This window comes from Ahaetulla prasina, chromosome 17 (assembly GCF_028640845.1).
Source record: "Ahaetulla prasina isolate Xishuangbanna chromosome 17, ASM2864084v1, whole genome shotgun sequence".
Classification (NCBI taxonomy): Eukaryota; Metazoa; Chordata; class Lepidosauria; order Squamata; family Colubridae; genus Ahaetulla; species Ahaetulla prasina.
This window is the reverse complement of record NC_080555.1, coordinates 4,029,180-4,046,157: the sequence shown is the minus strand read 5'-3', so window position 1 is coordinate 4,046,157 and position 16,978 is coordinate 4,029,180. Positions and strand designations below refer to the sequence as shown.

General features: G+C 42.4%; 1 protein-coding gene across 2 annotated transcripts; it reads left to right on the top strand.

Annotated features, from left to right (window-relative positions):
* Positions 1-1,480: 1,480 nt before the first annotated feature.
* On the top strand, positions 1,481-16,085 carry FCER1G (Fc epsilon receptor Ig). 2 transcript variants are annotated; one of them, XM_058160403.1, is made up of 5 exons: positions 1,481-1,693; positions 10,487-10,578; positions 10,851-10,901; positions 11,420-11,440; positions 14,512-16,085. In XM_058160403.1, the coding sequence occupies exons 1-5, from the start codon at positions 1,642-1,644 to the stop codon at positions 14,608-14,610; spliced, it is 315 nt and encodes a 104-aa protein (XP_058016386.1). In that variant the 5' UTR covers positions 1,481-1,641; the 3' UTR covers positions 14,611-16,085. The 2 variants fall into 2 exon arrangements, with proteins under 2 accessions (XP_058016386.1, XP_058016385.1); XM_058160402.1 differs by having other exon boundaries at positions 1,498-1,693; positions 14,597-16,085.
* Positions 16,086-16,978: the final 893 nt, after the last annotated feature.

Here is a 16,978-nt window from a genome sequence, read left to right as displayed (position 1 = left end):
CTTGTCCACGTGCAATCGTTGTCCAATTTCTGCTTCTCTTGCCCTGCGTTTTTCATCCTTGGCTCATCCATTTCCGTCTACAGGGCTCAGGTTTCCAAATTTTCCCCGACGAACTTTTGTTTGTGGCCGTTTCAGTCTCGGGCACGGCTGAGCAGATTCTGAGAGGGATTTCCCCTTAGAAAAAGGGGGTGTCCGACTTTACGACTTGTGGACTTCAACTCCCAGAATTCCCCAGCCAGCAGGGTTGAAGTCCACCCGCCAGTCTTAAAAATTGCCAAATTTGGACCCCACTCCCCCTTGCCTTAAACCATAGCTTAAAGGTAAAGGTAAAGGTTCCCGTCGCACATATGTGCTAGTCGTTGCCGACTCTAGGGGGCAGTGCTCATCTCCGTTTCAAAGCCGAAGAGCCAGCGCTGTCCGAAGACGCCTCCGTGGTCATGTGGCCGGCATGACTCAACGCCAAAGGCGCACGGATCGCTGTTCCCTTTCCACTATTTTTTCTACTTGCATTTTTTTACGTGCTTTCGAACTGCTAGGTCCTGAGGAGCTTCTGATATATAAACATCGTCATCTTCGTTGAACGACCCCCATAATTTGTGTGGGCAACTGAATGGAACTAGCAGAGTGTTTTACTGGCCGGATGCCCTTATTGTCGCCAGTGCGGAGTTTTGTTCAGCAGATAATATTCTCGTGCCCAGAGAGAGAGAGAGAGAAATAGCTGCCTCTACCTAGGATCGAACCCACAGCCTTCTTGATTGTGAGGCGAGAGCTCCACCTCTAGGCCACCGCAATCACTCCAGCTTTTGATACATAATGGAAGGGGCTTAACTGAGGTCTCGCCCTGCCAAAATGCAACTCTCAAGGGGAGACCTTAACATACAGATAGCCCTTGACTTACGACAATTCATTCATTGACCATTCACAATTGCAATGGCACTCAAAGGAGGAGACTTATGACCGTTTTTCGCACTTAACGACCGTTGAGGCCTCCCTGTGGTCACGTGATCAAAATTCAGACGCCAACTGGTTCTTATTTATGACGGGTCCCAAGGTCCGGTGAGGGAAATGCAAGATGTTACTAACTTCACAACTGCAGGGATTCACTTTAACAACTTGTCTCACTTAGCGGCTGAAACGCGGGGCTCCATTTGGTCGTACGTTGAGGACTTACCCGGCATAGGGCGCTCCTGCTCGAACAGGGACCGTCAAGGCGACCTCCAATTCTGTTAAGGTCACGCCAAGGTCAAACCAACCTCCCATCATCTGACGGGATCCGATTCTCAGGCAGGGACGGACCCTCTCCTTAATCCTCGGATCTACCCGATCCCCGAGATTCCTGAATCCTTTCCCAGTTATTCCCACCCCCAAACTGGTTTCGATGTCTCCAGCCAAGGGTGAAAAACGGGAAGCTGGATTTTTTTCAGCCGACTGGCCTACCCGTCAGCTTAAAAAGAACCCAGAGTGCACAACTCACTGCAGGAAGACTTGTGGGTCTTGTGGTTACGTCCATCCTGCTGAGCTCTGGGCGGTGGCGTTGAAGGCTTCGGCTCAGCTCTCGGACTGTGACTGAGGGGCGAACCCGAGGGGGGACACAACGTGGACATAGTTTTCTCTCTCTTTTCTCAACAAGGGTCTCCAAAAATGAACCTTTCTCTCGTGGCTGTATTGGTTTTTCTCGTGGTCGACGGAGCAGGTAAAGTCCACCCCTTGTATCTGTGGGTCAGGGAGGAAGAGAATTAAAGAAATGGAAAAGGTGGGGTTTTTTTGGGGGGGGCGGGTTGTCAAGAGCATTGCAACCCCTTCATCGCCATTAAAGCAGTAAACTAGAGCAAAGATATTTAAATCGGAGGTTAGCAAAGCGCCGGAGGTTCGGTCCCAGTTTTTATTAATTTATTCCTTCGCTTATTTTTGTTAGAGGCCGCTTACAAACCCAAAAAGCCAAAAAAAAAACAAAACCATTGAAACAGAACAGAATTTTTATTAGACCAGAGACCAGAAAACTCAATTAATATACAATTCAAAATTCTGGAATAAAATAATAAACGACAGATTAAAATCTACGAGCATCGAATCCGGTCTGTCAATTTATACATTTATTTATTTTATTTATTTTTGTCACAATATATATAAGTATCATACAAAAAAGATTTATAAACATATATATGAGTAAATATTAGGAGGAATAAGCATTATATATATAAGAAGAAGAAAAAGAGAAACAATAGGACAGGAACGGTAGGCACGTTTGTGCTCTTATGCACCCCCCCTTACATGGTCTAAATTATATTAAAAATCACAATCCATAAACCGCGTGGCCCGTAGTCAGTTTTATTACTAAAAAGAGAAGGAATAAGCATTGAAACCATCAATACTCAGAATAACAGCGATCATTTGCAATTAAAAAGATGGGGAGGGAGATGGGGGGTCTTGTCTTAAATACATAAATTCCTTCTTATATTGAAGGAGGGGCCATTCTTCTCAACCACCCTGCGAGGGAGGCCTTCGGAGACCCGCCCCGAAGTTTTAAACCAGTCTTTTTAAAATCTTTCTCCAATGCTTCTTGAATCCAAAGGTAGTTGCGTTAACTTTAGGGCATTGTGTGCGTCCACGCGTATTTTTAATGAAGTTTGGAGGCGGTACAGCGAGTAAAAAAAAAAAGGAATTTATCCAAACAACCGTAGTTTTCAGTTAGCCAGGGATGAAAGCCCTGAAGGGAAGGCAGCCCCTTTCTAAATCGTGATTCATCGGCGAGTGATTTTTTCCCCCCCATCAACGGAGGAGTTGATTTAAGATAGCAAAAAATGAAAAGCTGGGATTTTGTGGTTTTCAAGCCCGGAACCTTAAATTCTTAAAATCAAGCTTAGAGGGAGATTAGTTAAAGTGCTAGAAACCAGGAGACGGGACTTCTAGTTGACGAGTTGAACTTAAAACTTTTATTTATTTATTTTGCTTCGAAGACGGCATCGTGTCCCAAGGGAAGCCAAAGTTCTTTAAAAGTCAAACTTTTTTAAAGGGTATAACAAAATCAACATTTTAATGCCCGATGCTTCCATGTTTTCATCCCGTAATCGCGGTCTTTCTGTGGCTGAAGGAATTTTAAGCGGCACAGAATTGCTCGCTAGAGAGATGAGCAGAAAAATCGAATTAATCAATATGCAAATATAATAATTCGGCTCTCGAACTTTTTTGGGGGGGGGGAGTCGAGAGACTGTAAATTGGGGGTTTCTCTTCCCACTTATTGAACACGATGCTACATTTTAAAGAGAGGTTAGTGGAAAATAAAATTTATTTCTTTCCCACAAAAGTACAGGGAGTCCCAAGATAAGAATTAAGGTCATGAAATATAGAATAATCCAAATATATTCAATACTTTGCAGCTTTGATCAGCCAAGATGGACATGACCGGGAGTTTGCTCGTGAGCAAGGAATTGAAACCTTGGTGGGGGGGAAAAAACTTGCTTTCTTTTTAAAATTTGGATGAGTTTGCGCACGTCTTCCAAGCGCTCATCCATTTTAAAATCACAAAAATCCCCAGTTTTTGTAATCCTTTCTCCTTAAGGGTAATTTTTCCCCCTGATGGTTTGAAGTTTCTCTTTTCATTCTCTTTTCTAGCTTTTTGCAGAGTTCTTTCGTCAGCATGTTTTTGAAACCTTTAAGCATTGCATCAAAGCGCTGTGTTTATATCCTACAAAAAATGCTTCCTGTCTATAATATAGTCCTTTTCTTGGCAAGGTATTTCCCGCCAAACCGTGAAAATGTGAAGGAAAAGAGGCAGTTTGGTCTAGTGGTTAAGGCAGCGGGCTAGGAAGTGGGAGAGCCCGAGTTCAAGGCCTTAACTTAGCCATGAAAGCTGCCTGAGTGATTTGGGGCCAATCACTTACGGGACCGCCTGCTGTTACCACATGCCTCCCACCGACCCGTACGCTCCCATAGAGAGGGACTTCTCAGGGTGCCGTCCGCCAAACAATGTCGGCTGGCGGCCCCCAGGGGAAGGGCCTTCTCTGTGGGGGCTCCCACACTCTGGAACGAGCTTCCCCCGGGTTTACGTCAAATACCTGACCTTCAGACATTCCGTCGCGAACTGAAGACACATCTTTTTATTCGCGCGGGGCTGGCTTAAATTGGATTTTAAAAGTGAATTTTAGCAATTTTAAATGGGGTTTTAATTGACGGTAATTTTTAACTTCAGGCTAATTTTTAAATAAGTTTTTTAAAGGTATTTTAACGTGTATATTTGTATTGTTGGTTTTATTTTGCCTGTACACCGCCCTAAGTCCTTCGGGAGAAGGGCGGTATAAAAATCAAATAAAATAAATAAATAAATAAATAAATAATCACCAGGAGGCGGTGAGTTCTAGTTCTGCTTAGGCAGGAAAGCCGGCTGGGTGACTTTGGGCCAATCACCGGGAGACGGTGAGTTCTAGTTCCACCTTAGGCATGAAAGTCACCTAGGTGACTTTGGGCCAGTCACCAGGAGATGGGGAGTTCTAGTCCCGCCTTAGGCATGAGAGCCACCTAGGTGACTTTGGGCCAGTCACCAGGAGATGGGGAGTTCTAGTCCTGCCTTAGGCATGAAAGCCACCTAGGTGACTTTGGGCCAGTCACCAGGAGATGGGGAGTTCTAGTCCTGCCTTAGGCATGAAAGCCACCTAGGTGACTTTGGGCCAGTCACCAGGAGATGGAGAGTTCTAGTCCCGCTTTAGGCATGAGAGCCACCTAGGTGACGTTGGGCCAGTCACCAGGAGATGGGGAGTTCTAGTCCCGCCTTAGGCATGAGAGCCACCTAGGTGACTTTGGGCCAGAGATGGGGAGTTCTAGTCCCGCCTTAAGCATGAGAGCCACCTAGGTGACTTTGGGCCAGTCACCAGGAGATGGGGAGTTCTAGTCCCGCCTTAGGCATGAGAGCCACCTAGGTGACTTTGGGCCAGTCACCAGGAGATGGGGAGTTCTAGTCCCGCCTTAGGCATGAGAGCCACCTAGGTGACTTTGGGCCAGTCACCAGGAGATGGGGAGTTCTAGTTCTGTTTAGGCATGAAAGCCAGCGTTGCCCAAGTCCCTCTCTCAGCCCAACTCACCTCACACAGGGCTGTTGTTGTTGTGGGGAAAATTGGAGGAGGAAAGAGTGTTGGATATGTTTGCTGCTTTGAGTTATTTGCAAAATTAATAAAGTCAGCATATAAATAAATAGCCATTTTTTAAAAAAGGAAGGGCTGGAAAACTGAGTTTCTAGCAACTAACAGCTTGGGTTAAACGAAACTGAAAGAAACTGGGCTTCACTGATGCAGATGTGGAGGAAAAACATCTGCCACCCTCATCACTTTTTAAAGGGGAAATGGGTTACAAAAGAAAAAGAAGAGGATTTTTAAAAAAGGAAGTTGAAAGGAAAACCCTGCAGTGTCTGCGGTTACTCCCAGTTACTCTTAGCTCAGTAACTGGGTTACTCCCAGTTACTGAGCTAAGATGCATCCGGTGTAATTAATCAAAAAGTTTGATTAATCACGATTAATCAAAAGAGAGAAGGGTAGCAATTCCCAAAACAAAAATAAATATAACTTCTGAAAAGTCGGGGTGAGAGAGGAGGCCAAAAAAGAAAAGAAAAAGGAATGCAATCTTTTTTTGTATACAAGAAATACATTTGGATAAAATTAAAAAGATAATTCAATTAATTCAAAATCAATGATGATCTGTAATTCAGTCAATTATTATTAAGTAATGATTTATTTAATAAGTTTACTTATAATTAAGTAGCAGTTTAGTTAATTATTAAGTAACGTTTTATTATTAACAGCTTGTTTAATCATTAATTAATCATTTGTTATTGATAGGTTAAGGGATTATGAATCGATTTGCTTTATTGGTTGATAATTTCATTGTTATTGATTATAATTTCACACTGAATATTGTTGATAACTTCATTGATCGATGACGAATCGTTTCACTGAATGTTATTAACTAATAATTTAGTTGGATATGATTAAATTAATTGTTTAATTTTTTAGAATAGAATAGAATAGAATAGAATAGAAGTTTATTGGCCAAGTGTGATTGGACACACAAGGAATTTGTCTTGGTGCAGATGCTCTCAGTGTACATAAAAGAAAAGATACGTTCATCAAGGTACAACATTTACAACACAAACGATGGTCAATATATCAATATAATTTCACCGCGAGCTTAAGACACATCTATTTATTTGCGCAGGACTGGACTAGATTTTAAATTCAAATTGGTTTTAATGGGGATTTTATTATTTTTATTATTATTTTTATTTTAATTATTTTAATTATTCGACCAATTATAATAAGTTTTTTAATGGATGTTTTATTTGTATTTATATGTATGTTTTTATCGGGTTGTGAACCGCCCTGAGTCCCTAGGGAGATAGGGCGGTATAAAAATATGAAAAATAAAATAATAAAATAAATAAATAAATCATAAGGATTACCTTATGATTTTATTAATCAAAAGCTTCAAACTTTTGTGCGCTGGTTCTCCTTGGGAGCCAAAAAAAAATGGATTTGTTATATATCCTACAATCACAGCTCTGAACATTGCCAAATTTTTTGGGGGGTGAACCCCAAAACATCATTACAGTAGAATTATGAAGGCACGTAGACCAGTGGACTGAACACGGATTGAATCTTGATTGTTTACAGATTCTTCCAGGTCTCTGGTTAATTCTCATTCGGTGGCTTGATTTTCTTTGCTCAAAAAAATAAATAAAAAAAATCTATATATACTATTTTTACACTTCGCAGCGTCAGAAATTAACCCAAGTTTTGTGGTTTCGTTAGTGTGTTTTTGCTAATCGTGGACAGAGGCCAAGCGGAGAGCAACTTGACTCATCTCATTTTTCAGCAGCAAGCAAATGTTCCCCCCCCCCCAAATCGAATTGCGCCATAACCGGATTCCCCAGAGCAGCCTTTAAGAAGAAACGAGAACCGTATTTTAAAGCGGAAATATAATTTTCTCAGAGGCATCGGGAAGGAGGTTCGATTCCCTTGAACCATCTGGATTGACAATTTGCTCTGAATTTATTCATTTTGCTTTTATTGCATTACTTTCAACTTCTGGAAATAGGGATCTGTAACAGGCGTTAAGAGCGAGGTCCGGTCATAAGTCAGGGGTGAAATCCAGCAGGTTCTGACAGGTTTTGGAGAACCGGTAGCGGAAATTTTGAGCAGGTCGGAGAACCGGTAGCGGAAATTTTGAGTAGTACAGAGAACCGGTAGCGGAAATTTTGAGCAGGTCAGAGAACCGGTAGCGGAAATTTTGAGCAGGTCAGAGAACCGGCAAATCCCACTTCTGGCTGGCCCCAGAGTGGGGTGGGAATGGAGATTTTTTGCAGTATCCTTCCCCCAGGAATAGGGAGGGAATGGGGATTTTGCAGTATCCTTCCTCTGCCACGCCCACCAAGCCATGCCCACAGAACCGGCAGTAAAAAAAAAATGGATTTCACCGCTGTCATAAATCCCAGTTTTCAGTGCCATTGTTAACTTTGAATGGTGGTTAAATGACTGTCTGTAAGATTTATTGTGATTTTTTTTTTTTTGTTTACATTTATACCCCGCCCTTCTCCGAAGACTCAGGGCGGCTTACAGTGTATAAGGCAATAGTCTCATTCTATTTGTATATTTTTTACAAAGTCAACTTATTGCCCCCCCAACAATCCGGGTCCTCATTTTACCTACCTTATAAAGGATGGAAGGCTGAGTCAACCTTGGGCCGGGCTTGAACCTGCAGTAATTGCAGGCTACTGTGTTCTAATAACAGGCTTCTTAACGGCCTGAGCTATCCCAGCCCCTTATTTATTCTCTGGGGTTGCCAGAAGGATCAAATTCCTTTTTCACTGAATTCGTTTCCAAGCTGAGAATTGCAGAAATACAACCCAGGCTGAGCGACAGAAAAGAAAAAAATATATTTATTGAGGTTGACATTCTTAAATAGTCGTCATAAAAGACTGCATCTCCATCTCGTTTTTATAGAGTAGTCTTCGACTTACGAGCACGGTTTGAACCCAAACTTTCTACCGCTAAGCGAGACGGCTTGCGAACTGGATTTCCCCTCATTTTACGACCATTCCTACCGCAGTTGTTCAGTGAATCGACGCAGTTCTTAAATTAGTAACACGGCTGTTAAATGAATCCGGCTTCCCCCATTTGACTTGGCTTGTCAGAAGGTCGTGAAAAAGGATCACGGGGGGGGGGACGCGCCCCCCCCCTCACGGGGACGCTGCGACCGTCATAAATACGAGTCAGCGGCCAAACGTCTCAATTTATGATTGTTGCAGGAAGCTTGCAACGATCATAACTGTGAAAAATGGTTGTCAGTCACTTTTTTTTCAGTGTCGTTCAGTGACGAGATTCAGCCGGTTCGGTAGTAGTGACCTGCGGGTGGGCTTCCTATTTAGCCCCGTTTTCTAAGCTGCGCGCATATGCATACAAGCCACAAGTGCGAGCAATGTGCAGAAGGCCACGCGCGCTCACATTTTCAGTGCTGGGCGAACCAGTTGTTAAATTATATGAAGCACCTCCGGCGTTATTATAACTTTGAACAGTAAGTAAACTGTTAGGAGTCAAGGACTGCCTGTATATATATTTCGATTCAACAGTATCAACAGTAGAAACCTTCAAATTTCTGGGTTCTATCATATCGCAAGATCTCAAATGGACAGCTAACATCAAAAACATCATTAAAAAAGGACAGCAAAGAATGTTCTTTCTGCGCCAACTCAGTAAGCTCAAACTGCCCAAGGAGCTGCTGATCCAATTCTACAGAGGAATTACTGAGTCTGTCATTTGCACCTCTATAACTGTCTGGTTCGGTTCTGCAACCCAACAAGAAAGACACAGACTTCAGAGGATAATTAGAACTGCAGAAAAAATAATGGCTACCAACCTGCCTTCCATTGAGGACCTGTATACTGCACGAATCAAGAAGAGGGCCGTGAAAATATTTGCAGATCCCTCGCATCCTGGACATAAACTGTTTCAACTCCTACCCTCAAAACGACGCTATAGAGCACTGCACACCAGAACAACTAGACACAAGAACAGTTTTTCCCCGAAGGCCATCACTCTGCTAAACAAATAATTCCCTCAACACTGTCAGACTATTTACTGAATCTGCACTACTATTAATCGTTTCATAGTTCCCATTACCAATCTCTTTCCACTTATGACTGTATGACTATAACTTGTTGCTGGCAATCCTTATGATTTATATTGATATATTGACCATCAATTGTGTTGTAAATGTTGTACCTTGATGAACGTATCTTTTCTTTTATGTACACTGAGAGCTTATGCACTGAGGACAAATTCCTTGTGTGTCCAATCACACTTGGCCAATAAAAAAAATTCTAATTCTAATTAAAGATTTAGTCAATTCTTATCAACAGAGTGGGAGGGTTACTGCAAAAAAAAAAATCTTTCCCTATCTTAAAACGAAAGCAGATGCTTCCTGATTTACAAGTTCAACGGAAAACTCCTTATCTTTTCTAGACGCAAGATGTAAGTTTTGTTTTTAAGGTTTTTAATTTCCGTAAAATGCCGTGACTTCTGCCCGCCGCAATCTTTCCTGCCTTTCGAATGTATTGCAAACGTATCCGAAACACCAAGCCCATCAAACGTCTCTTCCTATGAGTCGGATAGGATGATGGAGAAAAGAAACTAACTTAAAAAATAAAATTAAATCCATGTCGAATATAAGCAAAACAGTCCTGAGCAAAGCAATGAAAAGGACATCCTTTCGTTATGGCCTGTAATGATTTTAGAGGCGAAAGATTAATAATCCTGGTGCAACAATTTTTTTTTTTAAATTTGCATTTATATCCCACCCTTCTCCAAAGACTCAGGGCAGCTTACACTATGTCAAGCAATAGTCTTCATCCATTTGTATATTATATACAAAGTCAACTTATTGCCCCCAACAATCTGGGTCCTCATTTTACCTACCTTATAAAGGATGGAAGGCTGAGTCGACCTTGGGCCTGGTGGGACTTGAACCTGCAGTAATTGCAAGCAAGCTGCTGTTAATAACAATATAGGAAGTGGGGTTTTTTTTGTTGTTTTTTTTTGGAAAGTCACGTTTTTCCTTCTCCCTCCGCATCGCGTTTTCCTCAACTGCCGTGCCTATTAGATTTTATTTTATTTTATTTTCCCGTCAAGTTTTCTATTTTAGAACATATAAAAATTCCATTTTCAATTAAACAGTGGGTGATCTTCATACAAATAGTTTTAGGAAATAGTAATCAAAATATTTACAACAGTGTTTATTACAACAACAATAATAATAACAACAACAACAATAATAATAATAATAAAAATAAAAACAACAACTGGAAGAGAACCGGAAAAGAAATCACGAAATATCACAACCTGGCCATCAAAACTACACGGCTATGGATGAACCACGTCACACTGTCGTTTGTTTGTTTGTTTGTTTGTTTTAATTGCAAATTTTCTCTGGCCATTTGTGCTTGCAGAAGCTTTACAAGAATCCAAGATATGCTACATTTTGGATGGAATTTTGTTCCTCTACGGGATCATCCTCACTCTTCTCTACTGCCGACTTAAGGTGAGCGTCTGGGGAACCCCAAAAATAAGATGCCTCAATCCTGAAATCCAGGCACGCCAATGGAATTTTTGTAATTATTTATCAATCTCTTTATTCATCTTCATTTAACGAGCCCATAATCCCTTGCGGGGTGGAGCCTGGGCAAATGAATAGAGCTAGCAGTGTGTTTTAAGGGCCGGATGCTTTTCCTGTCTCCAATGAGGAGTTTTGTTCTCAGCTCAATCAATCGGTCGCAAGATTTATCGATCTCTTTATTCCTCCTTTTTAATCAGTTCCAGTATCGGAAGAAGAACAAGTATCCAGACCCTTCTGTCATCTACGAGGTACGTCCATCAACTGTTTTACAGGTTGTCCTTGATTTACGACTATAATCGAGCGCAACATTTACGTTGCTAAGTGAGACATTTGCTAAGCGAGTTTTGCCCCGTTTTACAAACTTTCTCGCCACAGTTGTGCAAAGTGAATCCCGGCAGTAGTTAAGTAGAAAACCCAGTGGCTACCCCGTTGACTTTGCTTGTCAGAAGGGGGCGCAAAACGGGATGGCCTGACCCCTGGGGTACTGCGACCGTCGTAAATATGAATCGGTCGCCCAAGCATCTGAATTTTGATCACGGGACCACGGGGAATGCTGCAAAGGTTGTAACTTTGAAACATGGCCATAACTCCTTTTTTTTTCTTCTGGTGCCGTTGTAGTTTTGAACGGTCACTAAATGAACCGTTGTAAGTCTGAGAACTACCTATATGCTTCCAATCCTTCCTGTTACAGGGGAGGGATTTGGGGGAACGGGGGTTCCGTCTTGTTGCTCTGCATTTTAATCCTTTTTCTCCTCCGATTTTCTAGAAAGTGGAAGGCGTCTATACGGTAAGTTTCTCTCTCGGCTCGTTTCACCCCCAAATGATATTTCTGCTTAGAAAAAAAAAAAGGGGGGGTTTGTCTGTTTGTTAAAACACTCATTAAAATCATAACTCTGCAGTGAGATGGGCAGCAGAGGTGGGTTTCACACAGGGGTGAAATGCTCTGAAGTCTGCTACCGCTTGGCTTCGCTACTGGTTTGCTTCGGGTGCATCTCAAACATACGCTTCGCAGGAGCACCACAGCTGCTACCGTGCAGCGCTGAAAAAGGGAGATTAAGAAGCCTTTTCTGAGTCTGCAAAGGTAAGAACAGCGGGTGGGGAAATGACAGCAGTGCCGAGCGATTTAGATCCGCTAGAAATCAGGATTTCCTGCTTTCTAGAGAATATAAACGGCGCAGCACAGCTGATCGTCACACAGCTGATCGTCGCACAGGAAATTTATTTATTTATTTATTTATTATTTAGATTTTTATACCGCCCTTCTCCCGAAGGACTCAGGGCGGTGTACAGCCAGATTAAAAAAAAACAGTACAATATACAAATTAAAACAAAAATTAAAATAACATATTCTATAAATTTAAAACCGTCAAATTTGACCCATAAAATTCATAAAAATACCCCAATTAAAATGATTAAAATTCAAAAGTTTAAAAAATTAAGCCAGTCCCGCTTGGATAAACAAGTGCGTTTTCAATTCACGGCGAAAGGTCCGAAGGTCGGGTAATTGACGCAAACCAGGCGGAAGTTCGTTCCAGAGGGTAGGTGCTCCAACAGAGAAGGCCCTTCCCCTGGGGGCCGCCAGCCGACATTGCTTGGCGGACGGCACCCTGAGAAGACCCTCTCTGTGAGAGCGTACGGGTCGATCGGAGGCATAAGGTAACAGCAGGCGGTCCCGTAACTACCCGGGCCCTAAGCCATGAAGCGCTTTAAAGGTGGTAACCAACACAGATTCGCCTGAAACAGTAGCATTTTTTTAACTACTGGTTCGCCCGAACTGGTAGCATTTTTTTATTACCGGTTCAGGCGAACCGGTCCAAACCAGTAGCATTTTACCTCCGGTTTCACATAATTTTACCACCGGTTCGCCACACACCAAGAACGTGAGCGCGTATTTATTTATTATTATTATTTATTTATTATATTTGTATACCGCCCTTCTCCCGAAGGACTCAGGGCGGTTCACAGACAAAAAACAACAGAAAACATATAATAGATTAAAAACAGCTAAAGAATAGATAGTTGAATTCAATTGATGCTCTAACTTTTAAATACAAATTTAAAACCTCATTTAAACCCCTTTTTTTAAAAATCCCAATTTAAAAAACTACATTCAGGCTAGTCCTGCTCAAACAGCAACGCCTTCGGCTCGCGGCGGAAGGACTTGAGATCGGGGAGTTGACGAAGCCCCAGAGGGAGCCCGTTCCAGAGGGTAGGGGCCCCCACAGAGAAGGCCCCCCCCCTAGAGGTCGCCAGCCGACATTGTTTAGCTGACGGTATCCGGAGGAGTCCCTCTCTGTGAGAGCGCACTGGTCGGTGAGAGGCTAATGGTGGCAGTAGGCGGTCCCAGAAATATCCCGCCCTAGGCCATGGAGCGTTTTAAAGGTGATGACAAGTACCTTAAAGTGAACCCGAAGACCACTGGGAGCCAGTGCAGGTTACGAGGAGGGTGTTACATGGGAGCCAAAGGTGCTCCTCTATCACCCGCGCAGCCGCATTCTGGACCAGTTGGAGTCTCCGAGCACACTTCAAGGGGAGCCCCATGTAGAGAGCATTACAGTAGTCCAGGCGGGATGTAACAAGGGCATGAGCGACCGTGCATAAGGAAGCCCGATCCAGAAAGGGGCGTAACTGGTGTATCAGGCGAACCTGATGAAAGGCTCCCCTGGTGACGGCTATCGTATGATCTTCTAAAGACAGCCGTGCATCCAGGAGGACGCCCAGATTACGAGCCCTTTCCGTGGGGGCCAATAGTTCGCCCCCAATGGTCAGTGATGGAATTAGCTGACTGTACTGGGCCGCCGGCATCCACAGCCACTCGGTCTTGGTGGGATTGAGTCTGAGTCTGTTCCTCCCCATCCAGACCCGTACGGCCTCCAGGCACTGGGACATCACTTCAACAGCCTCGTTGGGGTGGTTAGGGGTGGAAATATAGAGCTGAGTATCATCAGCGTATAGATGACAACTCACCCCAAGACCACGGATGATCTCACCCAGCGGCTTCATATAGATGTTGAACAGAAGAGGCGAGAGAACCGACCCTTGCGGCACCCCACATAAGAGGCGCCTTGGGGTCGATCTCTGTCCCCCCGTCAACACCGTCTGCGACCGGTCGGAGAGGTAGGAGGAGAACCACCGATGAACAGTGCCACTCACTCCAAGTCCCTCGAGTCGGCGCAGCAGGATACCATGATCGATGGTATCAAAAGCCGCTGAGAGATCTAATAGGACCAAGACAGAGGAACAACCTCTGTCCCGAGCTCTCAAGAGATCATCAACCAGCGCGACCAAGGCTGTTTCCGTGCGCTTTGCTTGGCCGTGCGGGTTGCACGCATGTGTGTCAGGGGTGAAATGCTCCCAGTTCAGACCGGATCTCCTGATCCGGTAGCGATGGTGGCAGGTGGTTCGGAGAACCGGTAGCAAAAATTCCTCCCCCCCCCCCACAGCCCATGTCCAGCTGAGCCGCGCGATCATCAGAGGGTTGGGTTTTTTTACTTTTAAAAGCATTTTTTAGATAAGAGATAGAGATCGATAGATAGAAATAGATACAGAGATAGATAGATAAATAGATAGATAGATAGATAGATAGATATAGAGAGATGAGAGATATAGAGATATAGAGATAGCGAGAGAGAGAAAGAGAATGATAAAGATCGAGGATAGATAGATAAAGATAGATAGATAGATAGATAGATAGATAGATAGATAGATAGATAGATAGATAGATAGATAGACACAGACAGACAGACAGACAGACAGATATAGATAGAGCAGGAAAGATAAACAGTGATGTAGTGTATATTGGAGGTGGAGACCCTTTGAGAGCTGTTAGGCAATGCAATTTCATTTTCATTTTAACAGATGCTGGTTTCATTGCAACGTGACCGTGAAGTTATTCTAAGTTCTACGTTCTTAAGTCACCCCTTGGTGTTTGTCCTCCTTGCAGGGTCTGGAGGTTGAGGAAGTGCAACCATACAGCACGCTGGAAGCTTCGAAAAAGCCCCCCGAAGGGCTACCTCCAAGGAAGGCCCCCTCAGAAGAATAAACATCTATCTTCATACAGCTTCTGGATAGACTTTCCCGGCCTCTGATCTTGGCCAAATTGGGTGTCGGGAGAGAAGCCCTTTTGGGTAGCAATTCTTTTCAGACGCCTCAATCTTCTTTCAGAAATATTAATTTTTGGCAACGCAAAAAGGGAGGCTCATGATGCCTGGGTGCCTGGGAATTCTACTGAAGCTCCCCAAGTCCTCCTGAATTATTATTATTGTTATTATTATTATTATTTGGGCTATTTTTGCTAGTCCTCGACTTACGGCCGCAGCGGAGGACAGGCTTCCATTCCAATTTCCAAGCAAGGAAATTTTTAAAGTGAGTTGGCCTAGATTTTATGAATTTTTGGCCACGGTGGTTAAGCGAAACACTGCAAATAAGGGAATCAGGTAATCATTAAGCAAATTCTATCTATCTATCTATCTATCTATCTATCTATCTATCTATCTATCTATCTATCTATCTATCTATCTATCTATCTCTATCTGTCTATCGTCTGTCTATCTTATCTATCAATCTATCATATCTGTCTATATCTATCTATCTATCATTTATCTATCAATTTTTCTATTATCTATCTTCTATCATCTATTTTTCTTTTCTTCTGTTATCTATCTGTCTATCTAGATATCTATCAACTATTTTTCTTTCTTTCTATCATCTATTTTCTATCTATTTATCTATATCTGTCTAGCTGTATCTATCATCTGTCTATCTTATCTATCAATCTATCCTATCATCTGTCTGTCTGTCTGTCTTTCTTTCTTTCTATCATCTATCATTTTTTCTATTTTCTATCTATCTATCTATCTATCTATCTATCTATCTATCTATCTATCTATCTATCTATCTATCTTCTCTATCATTTTCTCTTTCTTTTTCCTTCCTTCCTTCCTTCCTTCCTTCCTTCCTTCCTTCCTTCCTTCCTTCCTTCCTATTGTTGAGATCTTTGTTAAGGGACTTTGGCCCCATTTTACGATTTTCCTTGCCACATTTGTTAAGCCAACGAGAGATGCTGCAACCGTCATCAATACATGCCGAATGGTCTAATTTAGTTCATGAGACCGCAGAGAGGCGGCAAGGGGTTTGTGAGCACTGGTCCCAAGTCACTTTTCCCATTAACTTCGTACAGTCGCTAAACGAACGGCCGTAAGTCGAGGACTACCTGTAAACGAACACAGCTTTCTTCCGCCAACTGAAAAGGGGGAATTTATCTTTCTCGGCTGCGTTAGAGGCGTGGTGGAATTTATGCTTCTTCTTTGTTTTTTCCTATGGTGATTTTTTGATCTTGTAAGCCGCCTGGACTGTGAAATGGGCAGCTGCTGTATATACATTGGTTTAATGAATACATACATAATAAATAAATAAATCTTTTGTCAACAGTCGCTAACAGCTGTATATAAATTGCTTTATAATGAAGAACTCACCAAATCAGTGCTCCGGAAATCAACTTTGTCTTCATCAACTTAAGCAGCCGAGGATTCAAAGATACGATTCGGCAAATATTTGTGGCTTTCATTGAGGAGGTTCAGGAGAGCTGTTGGAACGACATAAATCAACGAGTACAAAATTTAGCAATTTGATAAAAGTCGTGTCCCAAGAATTTTTTCAGCCCCAAATTAAACCAGCCGGTTTAATTTGGAGCTGAATTTGAATTCAATTTGAATTCAACTTGAATTTGAAAGACGAGGAGATGTCTTTGGCTTTCTATCTGATGTTCTGCTGTTCTTTTTAATTTATTTTCCTTTACGTCTTTAACCAGTGGAACAGCTTGCCACCAGAAATCATGGGCGCTCCATCACTGGAGGTTTTTAAGAAGAGACTAGACAGCCACTAGTTCGGGCTCTCTTCTCTTCTATTTATTCATATCCTGCCTTTATTCATATATAATCTTTTGCCTAGGCTTTTTTAAAAATTCTCTCTTCACCCTGTGCTTTATAGATGGATCAAAAGATACCTGGCGCCTTAAAAGCTAAGCCAATTGACTTGACTTTAGGCAGTTTCAAAGAATTTGACCAAAGCTATTCAGAAAATCAAAAAGGAAATGGTTAGAAACAGAAAGGGTTCAGTTTGGGGCTGAATTTTTTTTCTTTTTTCTTTCTTTTTTCTTTTGCTTTTACACATTTTTGGAAGGCATTTGTAGAAGGGTTTGGGGGGAAAAATAACCTCCCTAGAAAGAAATAAAATCCTGAGACGTTAATTTTCCAGATGTCTAATACTCTTGCCAAGCAACAAAGCCAAGAAACCCTGTACAAAATGTAAATAAATAAAAATTAAA

What these genes read in the sequence shown, in the direction of transcription:
- FCER1G (XM_058160403.1), top strand. Translation starts at nt 1,642, where the DNA reads ATGAACCTTTCTCTCGTGGCTGTATTGGTTTTTCTCGTGGTCGACGGA. An exon ending in TTCTCTACTGCCGACTTAAG is followed by an intron (nt 10,579 to 10,850) that starts GTGAGCGTCTGG and finishes CTTTTTAATCAG; the next exon opens with TTCCAGTATCGGAAGAAGAA. An exon ending in AAGTGGAAGGCGTCTATACG is followed by an intron (nt 11,441 to 14,511) that starts GTAAGTTTCTCT and finishes TCATTTTAACAG; the next exon opens with ATGCTGGTTTCATTGCAACG.